Source organism: Temnothorax longispinosus, chromosome 3 (genome assembly GCF_030848805.1).
Source record: "Temnothorax longispinosus isolate EJ_2023e chromosome 3, Tlon_JGU_v1, whole genome shotgun sequence".
Taxonomy (NCBI): Eukaryota; Metazoa; Arthropoda; class Insecta; order Hymenoptera; family Formicidae; genus Temnothorax; species Temnothorax longispinosus.
The window spans coordinates 11,490,274-11,514,878 of NC_092360.1; the positions used below are offsets into that span (position 1 = coordinate 11,490,274).

The following is a 24,605-nucleotide window of genomic DNA, read 5'->3' on the forward strand; positions in this document are numbered from 1 at the left end:
ATAATTATATTTATTACACTATAAACGTATAATATGCTATATTAATTTCGATGTAAATTATCTAGATAATTATTCAGCTGATCAGCTTCGCGTTATATTTTCTGCATCTAAAACGTAAACAATTATAGATAATTGGAGATTAAAATATATAGGTATGTACATAATTGGAGGGAAAAAGAAGCGAAAAGAATGCAAAAGGTTTCGACTGTGAGGAACAAACTTATATCGACGGCCAATCACACTTCGTCGGCGAGACGTCGAGTCAACATGGCGAAGCCAATCCAGGTTCGTCGTTTCCTTCCTTCAGCTTCAGCTACACCGTGCCTTTTTCCTCGTCCCCCCGCCGCAATCGGGTCCAACGTGTCCGTGGTGTTTGGGAGGAGGTGCGGAAGCGGCATCGAGACACCTCTTGGATTTAAAATGTCGACGTGTGACGTGTAGTTTACATCGACAGGCGGTGGAAAGAATTAAATCTCGCCGAGAGAAAGAGATATGGAATATTTTAAAAGCAGCCTGAAATCCGTCTTGGGAACCGCTCCCGCCGGGACGCAGCCGACGGGTGCCGATACGGTGAGTGGGAACCGATGAATATATTTCATGTTTTCACGCGCCGACGGAAGGTTATACTTCCCTATGTTTTGGACGAAGGTCGTAAGCGCCTTCGCTGCTGGGATTACGTCGCCGCTGATTATCCGATAAAGCTCCCTGGCCGACGGACTTAATTACAGGTAGCTCACGATGCTCGTTTCTCTTGCAATATTTTTCTCTTGCAGGTGGAGAAACTGGTGGACAGACTGCAGTCTTCTACTCTGCTCGACGACAGAAGAGATGCCTGCCGTGCGCTCAAGGCGTTTTCGCGCACGTATCGCGTGGAGGTGGGTGCTCAGGGAATGGACGCGCTCAGGCAGGTGCTGGAGGTGGACAGGACGGATTGCGAGATAATCGGCTTGGCCTTGGATACTCTGTGCAATATAACGTATCCTGAAACGTTCGACGAAGAAGGTACAAGACCGCTTTATTTCTTTGGCACGATCAATTTTACGTCTGATTGCCACGCGTTATTTCAGTCGGCAAACACGACTCCAAGAGCCAAATAGGGGAACAGTTTACAGAAATATTCATTAAGCATTCGGATAGCGTTGGTTTGGTGCTGACATTTCTCGAGGAGTTTGACTTTCGCGTCAGGTGGCCGGCGCTAAAGCTACTGACGCATTTGCTGGCAAACAGATCTAAAGATATTCAGGAAATAATTCTGGTCAGCCCTATGGGTGTCTCTAAACTGATGGACTTGCTGAGTGACAGCAGAGAAGTTATACGCAATGATGTATGCTAAATTTATTATCTTTGAACAAACGCTTCTGGAATAATAAGAGCTTTGCTTATAATATGTTATTTATATTTGTCCTATATAGGTCTTGTTGCTGCTCATTCAATTAACAAAAGGCAATGCTAACATACAAAAGATAGTGGCGTTTGAAAGTGCGTTTGATCGCATATTTGATGTTATTGAGCAAGAGGGCAACGCGGATGGTGGTATTGTTGTGGAAGATTGCCTCCTGCTGATGTTAAATCTTCTCAGGGGGAACGTCAGTAACCAAAACTTCTTTAAGGAAGGTAATGTACTTGTCACAGGATTTCCCTAACTACTTGTATAATTTTTGCCGTTCTATCTGTAATAATTTTTATATTGCAACGTACAGGTAGCTATATTCATAAATTGACGCCAATGTTCCAAATTCCCAATGAAACGGAGGATAACAATCTTGGTGGATCTTGGAGTCCACAGAAGGTGTCCAATGTTCACTGCATGGTGCGAGTTGTACGAGCGCTAGTAGCACCGAGTGCTCCTGCTCAGGTAGCTCGAAAATATTAGCGCTGTATGGAATTTACAATATTCGTCTGTTGTTTAATTAATAACAATTGTTTCGTGTGAAGGTAGTCGCAGCTTGTCAACGAACTATGAGAGCGTGCGGACTATTGCAAGCACTGTGCGATATATTGATGGCTAGCGGAGTGCCAGCAGATGTATTAACGGAGATCATTAATACTGTAGCGGAGGTAATAAGAGGGAATGCTAGTAATCAAGAATTTTTGGCGGGTGTCATGGCACCGAGCACTCCTCCAAGGTATGCCGAGTACGCTTATTTTGTATCATACATGTGCCATATTATTCAGAAGGTAAATGACTTAAAAATTACATACAAGTATATTATAGGCCGGCGATTGTCGTTCTGTTAATGTCCATGGTGAACGAAAAACAACTGTTTGTTCTACGATGTTCAGTATTATATTGCTTCCAATGCTTCCTGTATAAGAATGAAGTTGGGCAGACGCAGTTAATCCAGACCTTGTTACCGCAAGGCAATGAGGGATCGTCGGTAACTACAGGTGTGTAAGCTTTTTTTTGTTTTTATAAAATACAAAAGAACTAATTCTAGACAAACGTTCCTGATTGAACTATGAAATAACGCAAGACTGTTTCGCGTATATCTGTTGTCAGGACAGTTGTTGTGTGGCGGACTATTCTCTATAGATTCTCTGTCAAATTGGTTCTCCGCCGTGGCATTGTCGCACGCCTTGATCGAGAATATAAGTCAGAAGGAACAGCTTTTAAGAGTACTTCTCGCAACCAATATCGGGAAACCGCCAGTGACGCTTATGCAACAATGCGTTATGTTGTTGCAGCAGGGTAACAAAACGCAGTGTAAATTGGGCCTGCTGATTCTGCTTTGTCGATGGACCTCGTACTGTCCGCTCGCGGTAAAATCGTTCCTGGCTATCGACTCTTCGGTAGCGTATCTAACAGCCCTTTTGTCGTCGCAAGAAAATAACGACGATTTACAAGAGACCTTGCTGCAGAGTATGTGCGCCTTACTTATCGGTATTTGCGTACACTTCAACGACGATAGCGTACCTACTTATACTAAGGTAAATATCGACCAATATTCGTGCCAATCTGGTATATAAAGTAACTAATGAGTGATTAATAACAATCAATCAATCAATCAATACCGGCTCTTGGATTTTGACTTGTTCTAAAGATTCGGTCTTTCTTTTTTATCTATTTTACGTGATGTAATTGTCAGAGCTACATACAAAAACCTTAACTAGAATGGCTAGATTTCTGTGAGGGTCGTCTACTCTTAACTTACGAATTTAAAAATTCGTACATGGAATGAAGAATCGAATCCGTCGTTATCGTGTATCTCAACAAATAAATTCTCTGTATTGTTTTACAGGAAAAAGTGTGCAATTTAATAGAGAATAGAATAGGTTTGGAAAAGTTTCAAGATGCGATCGGTGGTATTGTCAGGCACGAAATATATTCTCGAACGTTAAAACATCCACAGCCGTCAGCTAAAAATCCGTCGGAACTTTTACTCGATCACGAGTTTTGCAGGTTGCTAAAAAGTTTGGAAGGTAATTTAGATACATTACAACAATTTGCATTAATAAGGAAAATTAATACCGTCAGTTATTTTAAATACAAATGAGATTTTTGTCTTCTTTCTAGGTGTTATAATAAAATCGGTGATAGATGCTAATAATGAACATCAGAACAAGAATCAATTATCTGTGATGAACTTACCTGATAACACATTGGTGTCACAATACAAAGACCTTATTAGAGAGCAGGATACACAAATTCAAAGGTTAAATCAAGCTAATGATTTTCTTACAAAAGAAAAACAAGAACTTGAGGTAGTGAGCGATTTTCGTTTTAGAGAAAAACAAATTTATAGAATATATTTTTTAAAGAATTTTTAACGTTGTCGCAGACACAAGTACAAGAACTTCGATCGACTGTTAGTCATCTACGAGATCAAAATTTAGTCCTTCGAGCTGCACAAGCTAACATAGGAGATGGAAAGGAGACAATTGCTTCTAGTAATAATCTAGATTTGGAAAAGGAATTGCAGACGTATAAAACGATGGTTGCAGATTTAGAAAATCGTTTGGCGGAATATACGCACATAATGCAACAGCACGATGAGAAGAACAAAGAAAACAAGGAATCAGAATTGGAGTATCAATTGAAATTGAAGACAGATGAACTTGAGAAATTGAAGAAGGATCAAGAAGATCTTTTAGAACTCTTGACAGATCAAGATAGTAAAATTACACTGTATAAAGAAAGATTAATTGAATTAGGAGATAAGGTATGTTTTATAAAGCTTTTTTGTATAATATGTGATAAGTAAAATGTCTTCTTTTTTTTTTTTTCAGGTTGAATCTGATGAAAGTTCAGGCGAACTTGACACAGATGATCAACCAGAATCGAGCAACTAAGATGCTTTAATTGACGTTCTTCTGTCATCTAATTTAATGATAAATTAATAAGAGAATTCTTATGTTAACAAGCAAGTTTTCTTTTCTAGATTTTCTAAGATTTCATTTCATGTGTCATATAAATGATGTAAACATATATAAAATAGACTTGCAAATGTATATTTGCACATTTGCAAACGTGTACACAATTACATGCACACAGTTGTATAAACGAACATTTAGCCGTATTTTCAGAAACTAAAATGTATAAATTTTATATTTAACAGAGATATTTTAAGTAAACTGAATTATATCATTCTAATTCTGTGTAATTATGTTCTAACTATATTTAGGTGTTTAGTAAGTTTGTAAAAAAATAATAGAATTAATTGAAAAGCAGATTACATGTGAACTGAAGAAATCATCGCCAGACATTCCTATATGTTTAACGTAATTTGATGTCCAGTGCAGTCTTTAACAAAACGATATTTATAGAGTTATCCAACAAAAATGTATTTATTATATTTATTTTAAATAGCTTAACTAATCTACTAACGAATGTACAATTAATGGGACTGACAGGGACAACATTTGTAAATTCCCATTTTCAGCAGTTTAATATACAGAGCTCTATAAATACATGCTTCTTGATGGTTCTCTTTAACGTTCCTGTAAATTTTTTTGTCACTGGCTGTGGGATGTCATAATATCTAGCCAGTAATATCAAGTAACTAGCAGGTGAGAATTTTATCCAGTGGAACATTGGATGGCTTATACTGCACTTTGCCGTTGTTTCATGACCGCTTGAACACACTTCGCCATAGTTAAAGACGCTCGCGATACTACGTCAGTCATGAAGAATTGATCTAACGTCTTATGTTTGATGTCCACAGGGTCTGATAAGAATGATCCTCCGGACTGTTGCTGTATATAACAAAATATATATTTGATATTGTTATCCTCATATTTAAAAAGTTTGTCTAATCAAGATACAAACCTTGGCTATCTCCAAAGCTTGCGTAAAGAAATTAGCTGGTTCGACATCGCCATATCTGACCAGATGAGGCGCGACCTCTTCGAGCCTGGATCTTACGTCGTTTAGATTGTCATAGGGCAAAGTAATTCCAGCCATCTATAACAATTTAACAAAAATATACAATTTTATGTCTTGATTAATTATTTAACGATCGGAATGTTTACACAAGATTTTTCTATGCGAATTTATTTACCTCGGAAAGAGCGCGAATGATTTTCCAATCTGGACGCGCTAAGCCAGGTGGTGTAAGTGCCGCGCACGTTTCTTGGGAGCGACCTTCAGTGTTAACGTAACTTGCGACTTTTTCGGTGTACGCTGCTCCAGCCAATACAACATCCGCAATGGCTGCTCCAGCATCACCGTGACTTCCTAGAATCACAAATGATGTTCGATGACATTAATTGACGATTTCATTAAAGTTATGGGTAACTTGATATTTAAAGATAAATACGAGTACTATTAATTTGTTACATATAATGTCCTTAGCATCGTTATATACATACCTATATAAATGATAAATGTGTTTGGAAAATCTTCCTTCGTAATATTTGCATCGTCAGCACCCAAAAGGAACAGAACTTTCGGTTGCTGCCCCTTGATCTCTTCTACGGTTGAGCCGTAGCCAATATCTAAGGCGGCGACTTGAGATGCATTTGTATGCAATATGTTCAAGATCTTCCAATCCTGGGGAGCCTAAAACAAAGTATATAGGTAATTAATAAAATTTCCATAACATTATTATACAACAGTCGTTAGCAGTAGCTCACTTTTGAGTTATCTCCTAAAGCCTTAGTTAATTCTTGCGTTTCGTAGAGAATCTTAGCTCCGTCCTTTCGAGTTAGCTGATCAGCGCCCAAGATAACAAGTGGCTTCTTAGCCTCTTTCAAAGTTGCACAGAACGGATGCGAGCCGTTTCGCAATTTCGTTATTATATCGAAAGACTCTCCCAAGTGCTAAAAAAAGCTACATTTTGTAAAATACTCTATGTATTGTTATCACAAAATAGATGAAAGTCGAAAAGGGGTACCTCGTGTTCATATGTTAAGTCTACGTCCGGGCCAATAAGAGCAACTGTTTGTTCACCGTGTAGATAGCCCTTCCTGAGACGAGTGTTTATTAGTGGTGCTTCATATCTTGGATTTGTGCCGATTAATACTACAACGTCCGCGTCTTCAACTGCGGCGATAGTGTTATTCAGAAGGTAGCTACTCCTGAGATCGATGCCCGAGCCGTCCTTCGGGAAGCATTGTTCCGTGGCTAGTCCCTCGCTGCCCAGTTTGTTCACTAAATCTTTCATAGCGATCAGGGCTTCCGCGTCCGTCAATTTTCCAGCAATTGCAGCGCACTTGTCCGCCGGCACATTCGCTAGAGATCTAGCAGCTAATCAGTATAAAAGATGTTACTGAACGATCTGATTACTAATGAGATATGATGGATCTCATAGAGATGCACACGCATAATAAATACTAATCAATTCTAACCAGCGATAAGTGCGTCCTCCCAATCCACAGCTTGTAATTTTCCATTGATCTTCATCATTGGCGTAATGAGTCTTTGCCTTTTGAGTCCATCGTACGAAAAACGGGCTTTGTCCGAAAGCCATTCCTCGTTCACCGCCTAGAAAAATTATATTATAGTAATGTATAATAAAATCATGCTTTTTTTGTATTATTCGCTGCAAGTATCTTAAAAGTATTTACCTCATTCACTCTTGGTAGTATTCTCAGGACCTCTCCAGTTCTGTGAGTGATAACTATATTGCTACCAACGGCATCGTGAACATCAATACTGTCAGTACGACGTGTCTCCCATGGACGAGCAACGAACGCATACGGCTTGCTAGTTAGCGCACCCACTGGACAGAGGTCGATGATATTGCCAGACAATTCTGACAAGAACATTTTCTCGACATATGTCCCCACCTTTAAAATCGTTATATAGCTATACAAATTTTTAAGAATAACGTCATTTAATAGAATATAAAGTATGTGATATAAAGTATGTGATATTTAAATCTTTCCAGAAACTAGAATTCTCGTTACAGTCTCTTATATGACAAGAAATTAAAAGGAAATAATTAATGAGTAAGACTCTGTTTTTAATCACAACGTTTGGCTATCAGTGTCGTGACAATTCGACCATTGGTTTTGGTCGGATTAATCGTCAAGACGTTTCGACCATAGGTCTTGGTCTTTTCTAAATTGACAAAACCCTCGGTCGAAACGTCTTGACGATTAATCCAATCAAAACCAATGGTCGAATTGTCACGACACTGATAGCCAAACATTGTCGATTAAAAATAGTCTTTCTCGTTAATCACTTATTGGCAGAACAAAAACATATATTTTTTGTGAAATTAATCTTTTTTCTTTCTTAACCAAAATATGCAATAAGAATGATTATATTTCAAATACATGTGAAATATAAAATTTACCAGCATATCATTGCCACGACCTGTGGTTCCCAAGTCGTCAATACCAGCTACTTCCGAAGCGAATCGAATGCACCTTGTGCAATGTATGCAGCGTGTCATAACTGTCTTAATTAACGGCCCCATGTCCTTGTCCTCCACTGCTCTTTTTCCGGAGAAGTTAATGTCGACGAACCTACTCCTGTCGGTTCCGAAAGCCATACTTTGATCCTGCAAGTCGCACTCGCCGCCCTGATCGCAGATTGGGCAGTCCAGAGGATGGTTGACCAACAGAAATTCCATAACACCCTCGCGGGCTTTCCGTGTCAGGTCGGAATTGGTTTTCACTCTCCAACCTTTCATCACTGGCATAGCGCACGCAGCAACCGGCTATAAGATGGATTTAAAAGTACAGTCAATTTTAATTGTTAAGGCACCTTATCCTTTGGCTGTCCCATTGTGTCACGTACCTTGACTTGCTTCTCTATTTCCACAAGACACATCCTGCAATTTCCAGCTACGGCAAGACGTTCATGATAACAGAATCTTGGTATTTCAACTCCCACCTTGGCAGCGGCCTGAAAGAAAAATTTTCTCACATAAATATTACTATCCAGTTTTAGCGTAGAATGCTTAAAAAAAAATGTTGACACTTATATGGGAGTAACTTTTTTAAAGAAACAGAACTGATAACTTGAAATATCATAGTAACAAATATATTTTGTCCTCAAAGAGTCTCCACTTGTTTGCAATCATTTTGTCTTCATAACGAAGCTTACTTGCTTAGCCGTCTTGATTTTATTATTATATTTTTACAAAGCATATCTTAGCAGCTATAAAGAATAAAATACATCAAATACTGCAGAAGAAACTCATCGTTTTTATTAGTGTAATGCTAAAGGAGTATGCATATATTGGGTTGGCCAATAAGTCCGTGCGGTTATTTATAAGCAACATTTATAAGTAAAAACCGCACGGACTTATTGGCCAACCTATTATTAACGTGGAAAAATATTATAAAAAATTATGAACAATTCGACTAGTTGCACATCTCAGTGACATACGTTTTCGAAATGATGATCTTCGGTAAATTTGACAACCGAGATACTTTCAAAAACTATTAAATACACTTTCTAACGTTAACAACTATAACTATCTTTTCGATGAATTCTAGGTAAATTTCTTTCATAGAAATAACCGTCTATGCCGAGATCTTTCAATACTACTGAACCATGCCAAGCTTTCAACTTCTCTACATTTATTTTTGCAAGTCCACAAATATATATTCATTTTGAGCTATGCGCTAATAAAAATGACAGGTGTCTTCTACAGTACAGTGTTTAATTCTCTATTCTATTTACTCGTTACAATATATCATATTTATATGACAGCCATGCCTATCTTTCAATTTCTTTACGTTTATTTTTACATGTCCAACAATACGTACTTATTAATTTTAAACTATGTGCTGATAAAAATGATAAATCTCTTTTACAAGTACAGTGTTTAACTTGCTCATTCTACCCACTCATCACAATATAAGCTGTCTAATTTAAGTGATTTCCCAATCGTTAGCTTGTACATATATCTATATATGAGCTATAAAGATTCAGAAGTTTCATCGTGTTCCTCGCGAGAGGAGACGAGCGAGGAAAACCGAAGACAAGAACGACGTTGGAAAATACATTGACGCAAACCTGCAGGACCGTCGTTCCCGGTGGCACTTGCACAGGCTTGTCGTCGATGAAGACCTCGACCAGCTCCTGCTGCGACTTGCTGGACGTCGTGTGGAAACCGACGGCGCAGTGCCTTCCACCCGCCAGGCCGGTGGCCCGCGCGATTGGTAGTCTCAACATTTCCGCCACGGGCTGAGCTAGTCGAAAACACCAGTTTATTATTATGTAATAAACAAACTTTGCCGCACGGTCAATGGCGAGTTAACCTAACTTGGACGACAGCTATAGGTAGAGAGCGAGACGTGTGTCTCCGTTAAAAAAGCGTTATCGCGCCACGACGAGTATCGCGACGACACCCTAGCGAGACATTTCGACGCGATCGTCGATTCGCCGAGCGTTTCACATGCAAAATTACGCAACGTAAATTACGCGGTTAAATAAAGTTACCCACAGCTGTCCGCGAGATATGTACTGGATTATTACCTTCTCCTGGATGTCAGAAACACCCGACAACCCGCACTGAGCTCATGATGAGCAATGGCGAGCTCGATTTGTGGTGGGACGCAGTTGCGTTGGTTACTTTCGCGTCACCGTGTATAGCCCACGGTCTTATGATCAATGATTTTGCGCACCGTAGGCAGAGAATATTTACAATATATACGTTCCGATACCGATGAGTTTGTTAAATTTCTTCTTCTTTTACATTTTTCGAACTTCGCGTTTTACGCTCCGGCCTTTAATTGAATTTAAATTATCCACTTCTACTGATGTAGGTTAACTTTAATCTCGGTTTAACTTAGGTATGTACTTTTCATCTTCTTCCAGTTCTAAGAATTAGAAAAAGATAAAAAGTATAAATTAAACCGAGATTGACATTGATAGAAATGGATATATGTATTACTCCGATAAAAAAAAAATTGAAAAAAATATCGACCATTATTTAATCATAAATCATCAAAGAAGACAATAAAAATTAAGATGTAACGTTGTACAATACACCCCACGCGAATATACTTGATAATTAAGTTAATTACCAGTTAATTATAAATCGGAGTAAATCGAAATCATATGTCCAACGGTAATCACGTGGTCGCGAATGCGAGATATCGAGGAGAGGAGCGAGGCGGAGGAAAAATATGGAGGTTCAGGTTCAGCGCGCAGTAGAAGAGGTACGGAGAGGTTAGGGATCGTCAAGTCAAGAGAGTGCGGAGAGTTCGGTGGGGATTCGCGCAGCCTACGCGTCAAAGGCGAGAATTCATTTTCCGACATTGGAAGTCCCTGGAGGATCGCGGAACTTCGCGCTTCCGTCTCGCGTCGAGTGTCCTCGAGATCCAATTCCCGAGTAGGTCCCGTCACTCCCGTCTGGGCCCGTTGACCCGCCCGTGTTGACCTACCCTCAACGACCCTCGGCTGTGAGTGATTGCGAGACAAATAACTATTGAATTTTATGGCCGGACGCGTCTGCGATTAATTCGTCGACGAATATTCCTGTATTAGCTTTTCACATTGTATTCACTCGAGTTGCAGGACATGAGGTTGATTCGATAAAAATTGACACCCTGCGTGATAAGAAGTTCATCCAGAGGCATGTAAATAAGCGTCAGGTGATTGGAAGTATTGGAATATCGTTCCGTGCCATCTTGACTGCGCGGTTCCGCGAGACATCCACAATTCGTTATTATTTCGTTGCAGCGTCGCGCGTAAGAAAGTTACTTTTGTTACGTAAACTCTGGGTGAATGAGGCCCAGTGTTTCACAAGTGTCGGTTAACTTTTAACCTTAGATTAACTCACTCTTCGTCTCCTTCCAACGTCTACTCTTGGAAAGAGACAAAGAGTGAGTTAGGCTGCGGTCCACTTGACGCTACAAATGCTTTGGAGCGTTCTTCTTCTCCTTCTTTCTTCATTGAAAGAAAAGAGAAGAGGAATGCTTCGAAGCATTTGTAGCGTCAAGTGGACCGCAGCCTTAATCTAAGATTAAAAATTAACTGACACTTGTGAAACTGGACCTAAGGTTTATATTGTCACATGTGACAAGCAATTTTCTTGGCTGGCATACTCCACTCCTTCAAAAGCGTTGCACATAACTGGCTACAATAAAAAGCACGACAATTGACAGTTTTTGGTCCACCTCTTTAGTCCTTCTATTGACAGATTCGAGTGGAGTATCTTGGCAGATTGGCATCAACCGTGTACTTGTATTAAGCTTCTGTTTCGTCAGTAAAACTTGCAGACATCTATTCTAATCTGACAGCAGTTTGCCAGCAGGAATTAAATAGAATTTGTCATTTTAATCATTTAAATGGAATATATCACTTAAGTGGCTATGAAATGGCAGATTCTCCTCAGTTTCCACAGTCAACCTGCCATCACATTCTGTCAATAGATTCTACTGGCATTTTGCCAGTAAAATTTGTAGCAGACGCTCCGCAAGATCTGTTTTCGACAGATTTGCCCATCTGAGGTTTTATCCCTATTTGAGAAACAGAATTCTCTAGCTCGGAATAATAAAATCGTAACTGTCTAAAATTCATTATGTTTGATATTCTCATCAGTTGTGCTACAATAACATTCGTGAGACGTACGAAGCGAAAGAACGTAGGGTGATTTTTCCAAAATCCTGAATTTTCAAGTGTCTTTGGAATGTTCAATGAATTGCTCAATGCACAACGAATTGATCGTGGATTCCCTTTAACTTATGAGTCAGCAGTTGTTACGAAGTTATTTTAAGAACATAACATAACGTTGAGACCAATAATCAATTTTATTTGTTGAATTATATTGCAGCCGACTTAAGATGTCTGAAAAACTGCCGAGCAATCAACCGCAGCCCATTGTCAAGATAGGTCACTATACGTTGGGCCAGACTTTGGGCGTGGGTACATTTGGTAAAGTAAAAAGTACGTATATAACGCAAAGTCTTTCTTCATATAGTTTATATTATTACTCTACTCAAAATGCTTATATATATGCTTTTTGTGATACCGTTCATAGTTGGGGAACATGTCTTAACGAAACACAAAGTCGCCGTGAAGATTCTGAATCGTCAGAAAATCAAGAGTCTAGATGTCGTGGGTAAAATTCGCAGAGAGATACAAAATCTCAAGCTCTTCAGACATCCTCATATCATTAAGCTGTAAGTATTGATTAATCGTAGAATGTTAGTTCTGTTCATATGTAGTAATTCGTATTTATGAGTGGTCTATATTTTAGAAATAATAAAATAAATTTTGGAGAATTTAATTTTGGGAAGGGAGGGAGAAGCTTATGGTTCACACAAGACATTGATATACATACATGTTTATTTTCCATATTTGGCGTGTGTCTCCTTTTAAATAAATAGTATAATCCAAATCTTAATGTATGTTTCACGTAAACAGATATCAGGTCATAAGTACGCCGACAGATATATTCATGATAATGGAATACGTCTCGGGAGGAGAGCTGTTCGATTATATCGTTAAGCACGGCAAGCTTAAGGAATACGAAGCGCGACGATTTTTCCAACAGATCATATCGGGCGTCGATTATTGTCACCGGCATATGATAGTACATCGTGATTTAAAGCCAGAAAATCTTCTGTTAGATCACAATCTTCATGTGAAAATTGCGGACTTCGGTACTTTGGATATAATTGGCATAAATCGACACGCCCGTTACATGTAGATGATAAAAATGTTCTACGAAAATGTAGGTCTGTCGAACATGATGATGGACGGCGAGTTCTTGCGTACCTCGTGCGGCTCACCGAATTACGCTGCGCCAGAAGTGATATCCGGTAAATTGTACGCCGGTCCCGAAGTCGATATTTGGTCATGCGGCGTTATATTGTACGCGCTACTCTGTGGTACCTTGCCATTCGACGACGAGCACGTTCCTACTCTATTCCGCAAAATTAAATGTATGTTGTCTTCTTCAAGAAGAAACGCCAGCTGACGCGCTGGATATTTTCTCAAAGGCATCTTAAGCGGCGGCAACTAATTAGAATTTTCTTTAATTTTAGCCGGTGTCTTTCCTATCCCAGAATACTTGAACAAGAGTGTTGTTAGTCTCTTATGCCACATGTTACAAGTGGATCCAATGAAGAGAGCGACCATTGAGGATATCAAGTATGTTGAATGATACATTTTTTTCAGAATATATTCGATTAACACTGCTATCGTTATGCTTAACGCGTATATTTTTCAAATTTCAGAAAACACGAGTGGTTCCAAAAGGATTTACCGTCGTACTTGTTTCCCTCACCTGTCGAGCAAGATTCATCTGTTATCGATATAGATGCCGTGAACGAAGTATGCGAGAAGTTTAATGTGAAAGAGCCGGAAGTGCATTCCGCGCTGTTGGGCGGCGATCCGCACGATCAACTGGCGATCGCCTATCACTTGATCATAGACAATAAGAGAATCGCGGATGAAGCCGCCAAGGCAGAATTAAAAGACTTTTATGTGGCGTCTAGCCCTCCGCCCGTAGCGTTCAGCCCAAACGAGACAAACAGCAGTCCACTGAGGCCTCATCCAGAAAGAATTGCACGTATGTAAAAAATATGAATGAAACAAATACGACCTATATTAATTCTTAACAGGCCCCTCTCTTCCCCTGTGCTCCACCTAGGAATTAATCTGTAGAGATTATTAGAAAAATATCTTAGCTGTCCTCTGTACGTGACTATATGTGTAATGATGATGTTACAGCATACCGCGAACGTCAAGGTTCGCAAGGTAGCGCACCTGCGCAGATGCAAGGCAATCGCGGTACGCCTGTGAAGAGAGCGAAATGGCACTTGGGAATTAGATCGCAATCCAAACCCAACGACATTATGAATGAAGTTTATCGTGCTATGAAGGCGCTTAATTTTGTAAGATTATTGAATTGCTAAAATCCTATATCGTTTGATTGTTTAAACGTGACATCGCGCGGAATTGTCTTTTTCAGGAATGGAAAATCATAAACACATACAGCGTTAGAGTAAGAGATAAAAACAACTTGACCGACAGATATAGCAAGATGTCATTACAATTATATCAAGTCGACCATAAGAGTTATTTATTAGACTTCAAATCTTTGTCCAGCGAAGAAGAGGACATTGGACGAGGTAAATCAAGTCTTTTAATATATATCTAACTTACTGATTAAATACATAATTTACGTATATAAAAAAAAATATTTTTTTTTTAGATCCGACATTGCCGCCTCCGCAAGCAACGGGTCATCACACAATGGAATTTTTCGAAATGTGTGCAGCATTAATTACGCAATTAGCACGATAGCGTGCCTGCTTCTTTTTTAAAAGTTGCATTAAATCCTGTTATATATTGTGCTTTTAAAATTGTATAGTTTGAAATAAATACAGGTGTTGTAAAACACATTATATATATAAGTCTTGCCTCTTACAAATTAATTTTGAATAAAGGCTATATCTTTCGAGCTTCGATTTATTTTTTAATTCTGAAAATGTGATCGTGTGAAAGCATGCATTTCTGACAACAATGTAGTTGTAGAAATTAATGAACAGCGATATCTACATACGTAATCATTTATTATCGAGTGCTATAATTGAACGTTACATTATTACAATCTATTATAAATTACAACACAAATATATATTTGTCTAAATGATTATTAATCTTATCGTTTATTATCGTATTTTATTTATGAAATCGGTTCACTATTAGAAAAACCAAAAAATATGTGCATACGCTTATAGAAAAATATACATTACTATATCCATATTTAAATTTGTCTCATTTATATGTCATACATACAAATGAATTTGCTTTGATGAGTCATGCATGTGAAAATGTGAATCCAAATAGTTTATATTATATCGTGATTTTGCTTTCTTATTGATGAAATAATAGAAGTTCCTCAAATTAATATACATAACAATCAAGTAACTGTCGTGTGAAAATATACGTATGTAAATTACTTAAACATTTAAACATTTGTATGTTGATATCACTATATGCTGAAATTCATTTAAGCACCATCTGTCATTGGAATATTGGTAATTAAAGATAAAATATACACATAATGGCACATTCCAAAACTTTGTCTCATCTTATACAAATACATGGTCGATTATCGTAATGCTGCCAAAGAAACTGCCTATTATCTGTTGTTCAGCTTGCCTTACTTCACATATCAAAAAATTGACAAAAAATATATGTATAAATTGGACCATTTTTTTATTTTATCGTATTTTAAACATTAAACGGAAGAGAATCTTGCCTAAACGCATTTATTGATATGGAATACTACCAGTTTTATTAATCTTAATACTGCGCACAATTTTAGGAAGATTACGGAGAACTTATGCAACTTGTGACTACAATGATGACGATGATGATAACGACGATGATGGAAATGTCAAATGCACGTAGTAAATTAAAAAAAAATCCGAGTGATGGAATATATTACGCATCATTATCTAAAATCATATTGCGAAAATATAATAAAACGATAAATATAATCAATAGTACAAGTTCGCTTTTTTTTTTTTTAAATAGCACGTATTACACAATGTATGAGAATTTATTGTATAATCCCGATATAAGATGGTTTCACCATATTATTTCAATAGCAGTACAATAGTCGATAATTTTAGAATTTGTTCCCAATGGAAATTTCATTGAAAACGTAATATTCATTTAAGAACCTGCTATTAAAATAATTCCCAATAATCAAAGTATCCTGCATAAACTATGAACAACTTTTTGATACAATTAACCTTTCCATCATTACATATAAATACAACTTTCTAGCACAATGTGTTGCTTCAAATTGGTGGCACAACCTATGGCTAACAGGTATTTTATGTACCATGACATCGAGGTTTTATAGCCTGTAGAACAACTGTACTTCTTTCGAAATATTTCAAAATGCCTCGGATAATTTCTTTTAGAAGTGTTAATAATAATAAAATGAAGTAATGTCAAGCAAGTATATATACAGTATGCTTTTATCATAGTCACTTATGACTAGAAGACATTATGGTATATTCGGTGCAGAATATACTATTCCACAACTTTAGGAATATAACTGTAGCATTTGCTAATAAAACATTTTAATGAGCACACACATACTTTTTTCCCCATTGTAATATTTATAAATAAAAAAGTGATAAATTACATTTATCAATAATCTTCTATAAAATCAACAAATCCATGATGAGAGGTCGTTGAGTGTAGATGAAGAACTGTGCGTGTACCGAACCATTCATCTCGAGCACTGATAAATTTCTAAATAAACAATAAAAACTTATACATACGTGAATGTTAAACTAGTGCGCTATATTAATATCTATATAAGAAAAATGTAGAGTATCATATATGTAACATGGTAGCTACATATATAAATATAACTGTAAATTAAAACCATTTAGTATGTATCAGAGTATATATATCTTATAAATACTGTGCTTTTTATACAAAAATCATTTTGTTCACTTATTTCTGAAACATGGTTTTAATTTTTCATAAAATAAAATTGTATTAATATATACGATTAATACGTATTACATCTAAGAATAACTTTATAAAATTATGCTTGTGCTTTGGGCAATTAGCAACGTATAATATAAAATGATGAATTGACGCGTGACTAAATTAACATACTGCAGAGATACTAACGCAAATCTCTAAACGTTTCCTTACGTTTCAACATATTGCACAAAAATCTAGGATTCGTTCTCGTAGTATATTACATGCAGCAATGTAGAATGTACAGTTGTTCAGACTTAGGCGTAAACACATCTTTGAAATGGCACATATAATAGACGTTATTAGTAATCCTAAATTTTGATAATATAGGAGGTGTCTCTCTTCCCTTTGTGTCGCACACGCGGCGCCCATCACACTCGGAGAATTTCTGTTAAATCTCCTGATTGTCTTCACCAGTCTCATTATCTACAAACTCCACGTGCGTAAATGGGAAGTGCCCGACCTTGCCGTGCAATTCACCTTCCCACTGGCCATTGATATTAGTCTTTGTCACTTTTATCATATCACCTACTTCTAATTTTAGCGCGGTTTTATCGTACGCGTTCGGCACCCTCGCCTGTTTCACTTTGGCAAAGGCCGGCAGTGTTCTCTGAATGTTCGATCTTCGCGTTACGGTCGCCTGTCCCGTCGTTTCCGCATGAGACACCTGCGACGTAGGCCCCGAATTCGAATTGGAGCCGGAGCTGCCGCCGCTCTCAGGCCGCGAGTTATTCTCTATTATCATATGACTATCGTCGTCGTACTTCTGAACGTACGGCACCGGTATCGAGCCAGTTTGGCCGACACTGTTTCTAGCTGTCCACCACTGTTCCTCATCTTTCGATATTACAGTGAGTATATCACCTGCATAACAAGCGCTTCATTAGTATGACTATATAAAAAAAAAGAGGGAAACTAGAATCGAGGAAATCGATAGGTACCTTTCCTAAAGGGTAAGTCCTCGGAATCGTTGCCTTCGAAATCATACTTTGCAATTACCCTCTGCGTTTTCTTTGGCGCTGGCCTGATTAGAGGCGTAGTATCTAAGTAGTGAAGCTTATAAAAGGCGAGAAGACTTGGAATATCTGGAAACATCTGATCCCCAATCCGATAACGAATCTGATCTCCCTGCTGGATCTTATTGATGATGTAGTGGCTAACTTTGCTGTCCTCCCTCACGCACAGCACAAAGTCGCCGTGTATGGAGGTGCTGTCTCGTACTAAAAATACACCACCTTCCTTCTCGCCCATCAATAAGTCAGACGCATCCTGTCGTGACATAGCGCCAAAGTACCAGCTAAAAAAAAAAAGAATCAAACGGTTAATACAATACAGATAATTCTTCATAGAAAATTACATACGTTTCGCTCAAGAGTGCCAAGGAAAATAGTAAATTTCTCTCACAAATGGATAAACGTAAAACAAAAACTCAACACTGTCTCTAAGTATTAAAATATTGTAAGCAACCAAAAATACTTTCTTTATTTCTTTCTAGAATAAAAATAAAAAAGGAAGAGAGGAGGCATTAAGATCTTAATTAACTTTAATTAATGTTTAACGTAAGAGTGTCTAACGTTAAAAGTTGAGCGCCTGCATAAAATCAATCTGACCGAAACACCCGAGGAACACCCGAGAAACTTTCGTATCGCACTGGACCAAAAGACGGGGATCTATCCAGTGCTCCGAGATCCAAGCACTAATCGCGAGAACAATCGCACGGTTTTTGCCGCGACACAGCCGGTTACGTGACGCGGCGGCGATCGCACGCAATTTCAAACGCCATTACGCCAATAACACTTAATGCGGGCACGGACACTCGGCGCTCCCGATGAATCAAAACATGGGAATTCTCCCGCACGCACCTCGACTTGTCATACTGATCGAAGGTCGCAGCCATTGTCGCGCCGATCGGGGGTTGGCGGAGGGGAGGTCCAGGAGCGAGAGACGGCAGCCTCTTCCTTCGTCAATTGTCAATTAATATATATCACGGGGCACGTCCGACCGGGTGGAGGGAAAGAGAGAGAGGAACTCGGCCGAGCTCCCGCATAGTAAAGGGGGGCACGGCGAAACGCTCGCGCGAGCCACCGCGCCGCGGGCCGGATCCGCGGGGATCTGTGCGAATCCACGGGGTGAACTCTCCGTCGGCCACGCCGAGAAACCGCGACGCGCCCGTATTTCCTCCGGCGGGGCGGGGTGGGGAGGGGGGCGGACCCTCGGGAACGCGGAATCACTTTTTTCACCGGCGACACTGGCCGTGAGGAAACTATCACTCCGCCGTCGGACGTTCCCTGAGCGGCGCGGTCTCGCGGGAGCAGCGGGCCGTCGGCGACATGTCGGCGAAGATCCGCGCGTAGTTTACGTCCGCGGGCGTTTCGATCGACGAAACGAATCGAACTTCCCTTCTCCGTCCGTCTTTCCCGTTTTAGGACCCCGCCGTCGCGAAACCGCCACGTGGTGCTCGGTAACGTCGGCACGACGTTCACTCGCCGCGCGAAGGACCCGTGAAGCGAACGGCGAACTCACAAAAATGGTCGTCGAGCGTAATAATACGACATTCGTCCTATTAAGGGCGATTCGCAATGCGCCGCCCGCCGCCGCGCGTGTTTTCCTCAGTGACGATCCGCATCGCGCGAGATGCGGGATGCGGCGTGCGGCGAAAGTCGACGAAAGTGGGCCGAAAGAGAGTGCGCGAAGCACGGCGCCGCTGATTGGTCAAATTTCAATCCAATCCGTGGTTTAATAAAGTTCTGTAATTCACGATCGCTCCGAGAGAGGTCTCCACCGTCTTTCCTGCGCTCTGCCCGTTGAATGTTTGGAATAGTTTGAATGTGTTGTTGTTCGAGTTACAATCGGACTTGAATGTTTTTTTGACAGCTTTTATTTCGCGTCGTTCTCAAGTTTCCGCGTCGATCGAGAGAACGTGTCGCGAATGAGCGACTGGCGCGTCGCGTACCGCATGATCAATATTAATTGACGCAGGTTTATCGTCGCTCGCGGTGCGGAAAAGTGTCTCTGCTGGCCAAAGAATGGCTGTCAGCGCGTCCTTCCATCGAAACGTTTTTTTATTGAATCAGTTGGTCCCGCCGGATCATGACTTCCAAAAAGTCTTTCGCGAGGTAAACACCTTTACTTCTCTCTGTTGTCATCTCTCTCATTTTTGCCGATTTACTTTCGGAACTTATTTTCCATACACGTCACTTTCCTCGGCTTTTACCGGTAACGATATGATGCAGCGAAGATTTGTGTGTTGCAGGGAATGTTCGACAAGCCGAATACCGCGGGATTTATATATGTCTCGCATTATCTGCTGACGATATACGACTCGGAACGTTTTAAAAAGTTAGTCGAATGGCCGGTAATTTGCAAGAAGACCGAGAACCAGTATCGCAATAATGTCAAAGACTATTTGAACGTCATTGCGTTGAAGAATCCCGACATAGGATTCCCACGCGTGGTCACTACGAATTTGCATCACGCAAGTGGTACCAAGTTTATGTCTATAATGTGGAAACTGTCGCAGCTTGCGCTGAGGACGTATATTAAGCGAGACGGTAGGTATCCAAGAGACGAAATGTTAATAGCTCAAATAGTGGAATCTGTCGAGAACAAATCTTCAAAGTGGCTGCTGCCAATTTTGTTGATAGAACGCTAGTAGAAATATTCGCAATCTGCTAACAAAATGCAATAGATTGACTGCAGAAATGGAGCAAAATCTGTTTCACTTGAATGATTTGTTTAAATATGTATTTAAATAATGTATTCTGTTTAAATGTATATGAAATAACAGATTCTGCTTGGTTTCTGTCAACAATCTACTGTCAGATTATTGATAAGCTCTACCAGCAAAGCATGAATTTTATGTGAACATATAATGCCAGACCTGTTGCAGTATTTAAGCAAATTTGCTGCCAATCTATTGTACTGCGGACAAGTTTGCTTACTGGGAGTTTATACTAAATATTAGTGGTTTGTCAACAGATACAAGCAGAACATCATGGCAGATTGACATCAACATGAAACTTACGTTCCACCAGAGTTTGTTGACATAATCTGATAATAGATTATCAGCAGAAACCAAGTGGAATTTATTTTGCAATGATATATTCCAATTTTTTACTCCAAATTCTGCTTGGTTTTTATAATTTATCTGCCATCCTATCCTGTTAACAAATTATTTTATATTTCTGCTGATATTTGTAACAAACACTTTGCAAAATCTACTTTTAACAGATTTCACTATTTGTATTGATATATTGCTTGTATAATTTTTTATATTTTTATACGCAAATAAAATTCTGGTCATGATATATCCAGTTATTACCTATTGTTTCAGGTGCATACGATGTTGTATTTACACCAAAGCCAGGTCTTGCAAGTGACTTAGTTAAAACGTACCTACAGCAGTCCAAGGCAAATGTCACTTGCGACACATTGAGTCGTCATCGAAATTGCGTACAAATGGAAAAAGCTGCAAATTTCACATTGGCGTAATACTTTTAAACTCCTCTTGATGTAGTAAGATACAACTAAGATTAAGATCTACTACAAATTTTCTAAATTCTTTTATTCCTCCTTTAGAGAGGAGAGAGAACATCTGGCTAAAATTAAAGAAGAATTGTTCAACAAAAAACAATCTGTGGCAAAACATGTGTCTGCAGCACCTGTTGTCGAATCTATAAAGCAATATTTGACGAATGTCGAAGCTACAGAGATCCTATCAAGTTAGAATCATTTTTTTAAATATTTATTTTTATGTTATATATTATTTTATTTTATATTATATTATTTGTTATATTTATTTTTAATATATAATTCTTGTGTCGAGAATCTTTCACGTTGTACGCACGAAACTAATGACCGCACATGGGTTTTAGTGTGGAAAAATAGTTTAGGCGAAAATATACAACACATACGAAAACGGAACGCGTTATTGAAGGATCTAGAAAGAGTGTGCGAGAACATAAGTGGCATAATATCGAACCTATTGAACGATGCGAAAGCACTGGATAGCATGCAGCTGGAAAAAGTCGATTATTCACTGATATCGGAATCGTTTCCACCTGACATTCGGGTAAAGTTGAATATTAAATGAGTATTGTAAATGTGTAAATGTATAATTTTATGTTTTTTTCTTTAGCATTATCTTTATCTTTATCTAAACTTGTATAATAATGATGACAAATTGGTATATCACAATTTCATTGGTCTGCTCACTTTGGTACTAAATAAAATATATCAATGGCTAAGGAGAGGAGCCTTAGTAGACCTATCGCAGTGCCTCTTGCAAGTGAAGGCGAGTGCAGAAGACATGAAATCCATGTGCGATGTATTCAAAATTTTCTTGGCAAGCATGATAAGTTCCACGGAGGAGACGCAAAGTGTTTTATGCGCGAAAAGTATAGAGCGCATACCCGAAGAAAATATGTTACCCTTCGTAAAAAGCGTACTCCTTATGCCCTCGCCTATTATCAAAATTAATACTAATTGCGCGAACGAAAGAAATGATACACAATTATTGCAGTTTACTCCGGGTGAAAGTAAGTTCGAAATCTAAGAAACAACTGTAGATTATAATGTTTTAAATGATCGTTATCGTAATTAATATGTTATTCGTTCTTTTACAGTTACACATAAATCATTATTTTCGAGATACATACGGCACAATCAGAATCACACGCCAGATTTAAAAACGAAATTCGTATCGCGCATCAACATCGACACCATATCAACGGCCAATAATGAAAAACAAGGATTGAATCCTCGTTTTATGACACCTAAAGTGAAACAGTTCTGCAAGAGAAGAACAGGAAAATACTCCCGATTATTCACATGCGTGAATAAAAATATGAAAGGTATGTAGAAATCCTGTTTATGATAATACTGTTATTGAATTTTTTATAATTACATCAAGAAAAACAATATGAAAGGATAATAACTAAAAAGTTCCTAAAACTAGACAATGATTATTTTATGACGAAGGAAATGAAATGAATTAAACAACATACTGTTGAAGAAATCTCATTATTGATCCTCTTTTATTTATACTTCTTTAAATTCGTAAACACATTCTTTTTGCGTTGCGTGCTAATAATGATTGAGTTCTGGGTGGAGGTCTCTGCAGAGTAGTGCAGAGTAGAATTAAATTAATTTATTTAATTTTGTCATTATATATAAAATATCTATTTCAAGAAAGTTCAACATCTTTCTGATTGTCACCCTGGTATATATCAATAAAATTCAAGTTATATTCATATACTTACAGTAATATTTATTTATGTAGCCAATTCTAGCATGATGTCTCTGCCATCTACCGCGCTAGCCAATTCTACCATTGCAAATACAATAGAAGAAGCGTCCAGTTCATCGGATCTTAATTTAGGCACCATAGCAGAGGGTTTTTTCAATTGGAGCGGAGAGCCTCTCAAAGCTTCTTCCTCATCTGTACAATTTACTCCGATAAAACGAAACGTCTCACAAGTTATGCCTCGACGACGAGTGAAAGATAAACTCGATCGCGAAATCAAAGTAAACAAACCAGAGTTTGACGAATTTACAGAGATACAGTTTATAAATGATGAGAGCAAGGGCATAGTTGAAAAACATGAAAACGGTTCGAGAAGGCGGTCCATTAGTGACTTGGTGGAACGTTACAAAAACTTAGTGGAAGCTATCAATTCTGTAAAGTTAGAAAATGAATGCGCAGAACATGAAGTTAAATAACGAAAAAGAAAAGGAAACGAAAATCTTTTTATCTGTAAATTTTTCGAAGCGCAAGATTTATCAATAATTTCCATCATTAATAAATAATAGAAAATACTAGTTGAGAGTTCACTTAGTTTATTAGTTATTCATTAAAATCCTATGAATAACAAATGTAAAATTTGACATCTAACGTACAATATTTCATACGAATCATTCTGTATATTTATGTGAAAATGCGTGATATGTTTTGTTTCTTTAAAAAATAGCTCGTTCTCTAGAATAAGATGTCAATAAGAGACAATACAAAAGTAATAACAAGTTCGTTTTCTTAAAGATCTGTAACAGACACTGAAAACTTGCATAACGAAAGATTAAAGATTTCGATATGCTTAGGCGCTATAATAGTATGTTCTTCTAAAAAAGAAAGAAAAAAAAAAAGACACGAGGTGGTACTAACATTTTCTATTTCGTGTAGTGGAACTTACTGTATAGTTTTTATAACATATTTATATGTATTTATATATTATATAGTTGTAGTCATGAAACATTATATTATCATGGTACAGACTAACATATATTGTTACAAAGTAATTTTATATAAAACTTTAAAAATGGTCTTCTGTACAAATGATATATTTTCGCCTTCTTTATCTGATTTCTCGTATCAGTGCGGTTTAGATAATGGCATATTTTATCTTATATATAAATTTAAAAACACTTTTTGCCTATCGTTTATACATTAATTGAATATTTTTTTCCTCGAGATTCTCGATATATCAATTCTAATAAACTAGTTAAATCTTTTGGTTACTATTGCCGTCCAAAAGATAATGTGTTGTTTACTATTTCATCAAATAACACTCTTAAATTTATAATGATACAACAAGTTTATTCACAGATATCATGTTTGTGGAGTGCTACGTATTTACTTGTAACGTATTCGCAATAATAGGTAGAAAGAAATGTATACATCAAAAATGAGTTTTTACAATCCGAATTCTATGTTGCATTAAATCGTTACATCGTTTATTTATAT

The 24,605-nt window shown here is 38.1% G+C and overlaps 5 protein-coding genes across 13 annotated transcripts; 3 read left to right on the top strand and 2 right to left on the bottom strand.

Moving 5' to 3' along the window:
* The first annotated feature begins 350 nt into the window (after positions 1–350).
* Positions 351–4,908, top strand: P115 (general vesicular transport factor p115). Its single transcript, XM_071773688.1, has 12 exons — positions 351–570; positions 774–1,002; positions 1,068–1,324; positions 1,413–1,614; positions 1,701–1,855; positions 1,936–2,126; positions 2,216–2,388; positions 2,501–2,928; positions 3,240–3,420; positions 3,515–3,702; positions 3,780–4,160; positions 4,228–4,908. Exons 1-12 carry the CDS (start codon positions 493–495, stop codon positions 4,288–4,290), a joined length of 2,526 nt encoding a protein of 841 aa, XP_071629789.1. The 5' UTR covers positions 351–492; the 3' UTR covers positions 4,291–4,908.
* Positions 4,758–10,039, bottom strand: Nd-75 (NADH dehydrogenase (ubiquinone) 75 kDa subunit). 2 transcript variants are annotated; one of them, XM_071773690.1, is made up of 12 exons: positions 9,875–10,039; positions 9,413–9,583; positions 8,186–8,293; positions 7,740–8,105; positions 7,006–7,227; positions 6,787–6,922; positions 6,333–6,685; positions 6,073–6,258; positions 5,809–5,998; positions 5,499–5,674; positions 5,267–5,401; positions 4,758–5,193 (listed from the first exon to the last, which is right to left on the bottom strand). In XM_071773690.1, the coding sequence occupies exons 2-12, from the start codon at positions 9,569–9,571 to the stop codon at positions 5,041–5,043; spliced, it is 2,184 nt and encodes a 727-aa protein (XP_071629791.1). In that variant the 5' UTR covers positions 9,572–9,583; positions 9,875–10,039; the 3' UTR covers positions 4,758–5,040. The 2 variants fall into 2 exon arrangements, with proteins under 2 accessions (XP_071629791.1, XP_071629790.1); XM_071773689.1 differs by having other exon boundaries at positions 9,413–9,588; positions 9,875–10,036.
* A 126-nt stretch (positions 10,040–10,165) lies between these two features.
* Ampkalpha (AMP-activated protein kinase alpha subunit) lies at positions 10,166–14,766 on the top strand. 5 transcript variants are annotated; one of them, XM_071773693.1, is made up of 11 exons: positions 10,166–10,803; positions 10,919–11,091; positions 12,177–12,289; positions 12,384–12,525; positions 12,770–13,008; positions 13,084–13,290; positions 13,393–13,498; positions 13,585–13,919; positions 14,081–14,244; positions 14,322–14,481; positions 14,565–14,766. In XM_071773693.1, exons 3-11 carry the CDS (start codon positions 12,187–12,189, stop codon positions 14,654–14,656), a joined length of 1,548 nt encoding a protein of 515 aa, XP_071629794.1. In that variant the 5' UTR covers positions 10,166–10,803; positions 10,919–11,091; positions 12,177–12,186; the 3' UTR covers positions 14,657–14,766. The 5 variants fall into 5 exon arrangements, with proteins under 5 accessions (XP_071629794.1, XP_071629797.1, XP_071629798.1 ...); XM_071773696.1 differs by having other exon boundaries at positions 10,919–10,995; XM_071773697.1 differs by lacking the exon at positions 10,919–11,091 and having other exon boundaries at positions 10,166–10,733.
* Positions 14,767–14,906: 140 nt separating this feature from the next.
* On the bottom strand, positions 14,907–19,377 carry Crk (Crk proto-oncogene, adaptor protein). 3 transcript variants are annotated; one of them, XM_071773701.1, is made up of 3 exons: positions 18,730–19,377; positions 17,809–18,164; positions 14,907–17,731 (listed from the first exon to the last, which is right to left on the bottom strand). In XM_071773701.1, the coding sequence occupies exons 1-3, from the start codon at positions 18,762–18,764 to the stop codon at positions 17,259–17,261; spliced, it is 864 nt and encodes a 287-aa protein (XP_071629802.1). In that variant the 5' UTR covers positions 18,765–19,377; the 3' UTR covers positions 14,907–17,258. The 3 variants fall into 3 exon arrangements, with proteins under 3 accessions (XP_071629802.1, XP_071629804.1, XP_071629803.1); XM_071773703.1 differs by lacking the exon at positions 18,730–19,377 and adding an exon at positions 18,478–18,676; XM_071773702.1 differs by lacking the exon at positions 18,730–19,377 and adding an exon at positions 18,442–18,676.
* Positions 19,378–19,394: 17 nt separating this feature from the next.
* LOC139810278 (uncharacterized) lies at positions 19,395–24,185 on the top strand. Of its 2 annotated transcripts, none has more exons than XM_071773691.1 (8): positions 19,395–19,983; positions 20,106–20,418; positions 21,201–21,354; positions 21,446–21,588; positions 21,742–21,938; positions 22,005–22,404; positions 22,492–22,719; positions 23,148–24,185. In XM_071773691.1, exons 1-8 carry the CDS (start codon positions 19,894–19,896, stop codon positions 23,585–23,587), a joined length of 1,965 nt encoding a protein of 654 aa, XP_071629792.1. In that variant the 5' UTR covers positions 19,395–19,893; the 3' UTR covers positions 23,588–24,185. The 2 variants fall into 2 exon arrangements, with proteins under 2 accessions (XP_071629792.1, XP_071629793.1); XM_071773692.1 differs by having other exon boundaries at positions 20,121–20,418.
* Positions 24,186–24,605: the final 420 nt, after the last annotated feature.

What these genes read in the sequence shown, in the direction of transcription:
- Ampkalpha (XM_071773693.1), top strand. Translation starts at nt 12,187, where the DNA reads ATGTCTGAAAAACTGCCGAGCAATCAACCGCAGCCCATTGTCAAGATA. An exon ending in TCATCCAGAAAGAATTGCAC is followed by an intron (nt 13,920 to 14,080) that starts GTATGTAAAAAA and finishes ATGATGTTACAG; the next exon opens with CATACCGCGAACGTCAAGGT. An exon ending in CTATGAAGGCGCTTAATTTT is followed by an intron (nt 14,245 to 14,321) that starts GTAAGATTATTG and finishes TGTCTTTTTCAG; the next exon opens with GAATGGAAAATCATAAACAC.
- LOC139810278 (XM_071773691.1), top strand. Translation starts at nt 19,894, where the DNA reads ATGGCTGTCAGCGCGTCCTTCCATCGAAACGTTTTTTTATTGAATCAG. An exon ending in GACGTATATTAAGCGAGACG is followed by an intron (nt 20,419 to 21,200) that starts GTAGGTATCCAA and finishes CTATTGTTTCAG; the next exon opens with GTGCATACGATGTTGTATTT. An exon ending in GCAGTTTACTCCGGGTGAAA is followed by an intron (nt 22,405 to 22,491) that starts GTAAGTTCGAAA and finishes GTTCTTTTACAG; the next exon opens with TTACACATAAATCATTATTT.
- Crk (XM_071773701.1), bottom strand. Translation starts at nt 18,764, where the DNA reads ATGGCTGCGACCTTCGATCAGTATGACAAGTCGAG. An exon ending in GATCAGTATGACAAGTCGAG is followed by an intron (nt 18,165 to 18,729) that starts GTGCGTGCGGGA and finishes TTTTTTTTTTAG; the next exon opens with CTGGTACTTTGGCGCTATGT. An exon ending in GGACTTACCCTTTAGGAAAG is followed by an intron (nt 17,732 to 17,808) that starts GTACCTATCGAT and finishes CTTGTTATGCAG; the next exon opens with GTGATATACTCACTGTAATA.
- Nd-75 (XM_071773690.1), bottom strand. Translation starts at nt 9,571, where the DNA reads ATGTTGAGACTACCAATCGCGCGGGCCACCGGCCTGGCGGGTGGAAGG. An exon ending in CGGGAACGACGGTCCTGCAG is followed by an intron (nt 8,294 to 9,412) that starts GTTTGCGTCAAT and finishes TTTTTCTTTCAG; the next exon opens with GCCGCTGCCAAGGTGGGAGT. An exon ending in GGAGGACGCACTTATCGCTG is followed by an intron (nt 6,686 to 6,786) that starts GTTAGAATTGAT and finishes TATACTGATTAG; the next exon opens with CTGCTAGATCTCTAGCGAAT.
- P115 (XM_071773688.1), top strand. Translation starts at nt 493, where the DNA reads ATGGAATATTTTAAAAGCAGCCTGAAATCCGTCTTGGGAACCGCTCCC. An exon ending in CACCGAGTGCTCCTGCTCAG is followed by an intron (nt 1,856 to 1,935) that starts GTAGCTCGAAAA and finishes TTTCGTGTGAAG; the next exon opens with GTAGTCGCAGCTTGTCAACG. An exon ending in TAATTGAATTAGGAGATAAG is followed by an intron (nt 4,161 to 4,227) that starts GTATGTTTTATA and finishes TTTTTTTTTCAG; the next exon opens with GTTGAATCTGATGAAAGTTC.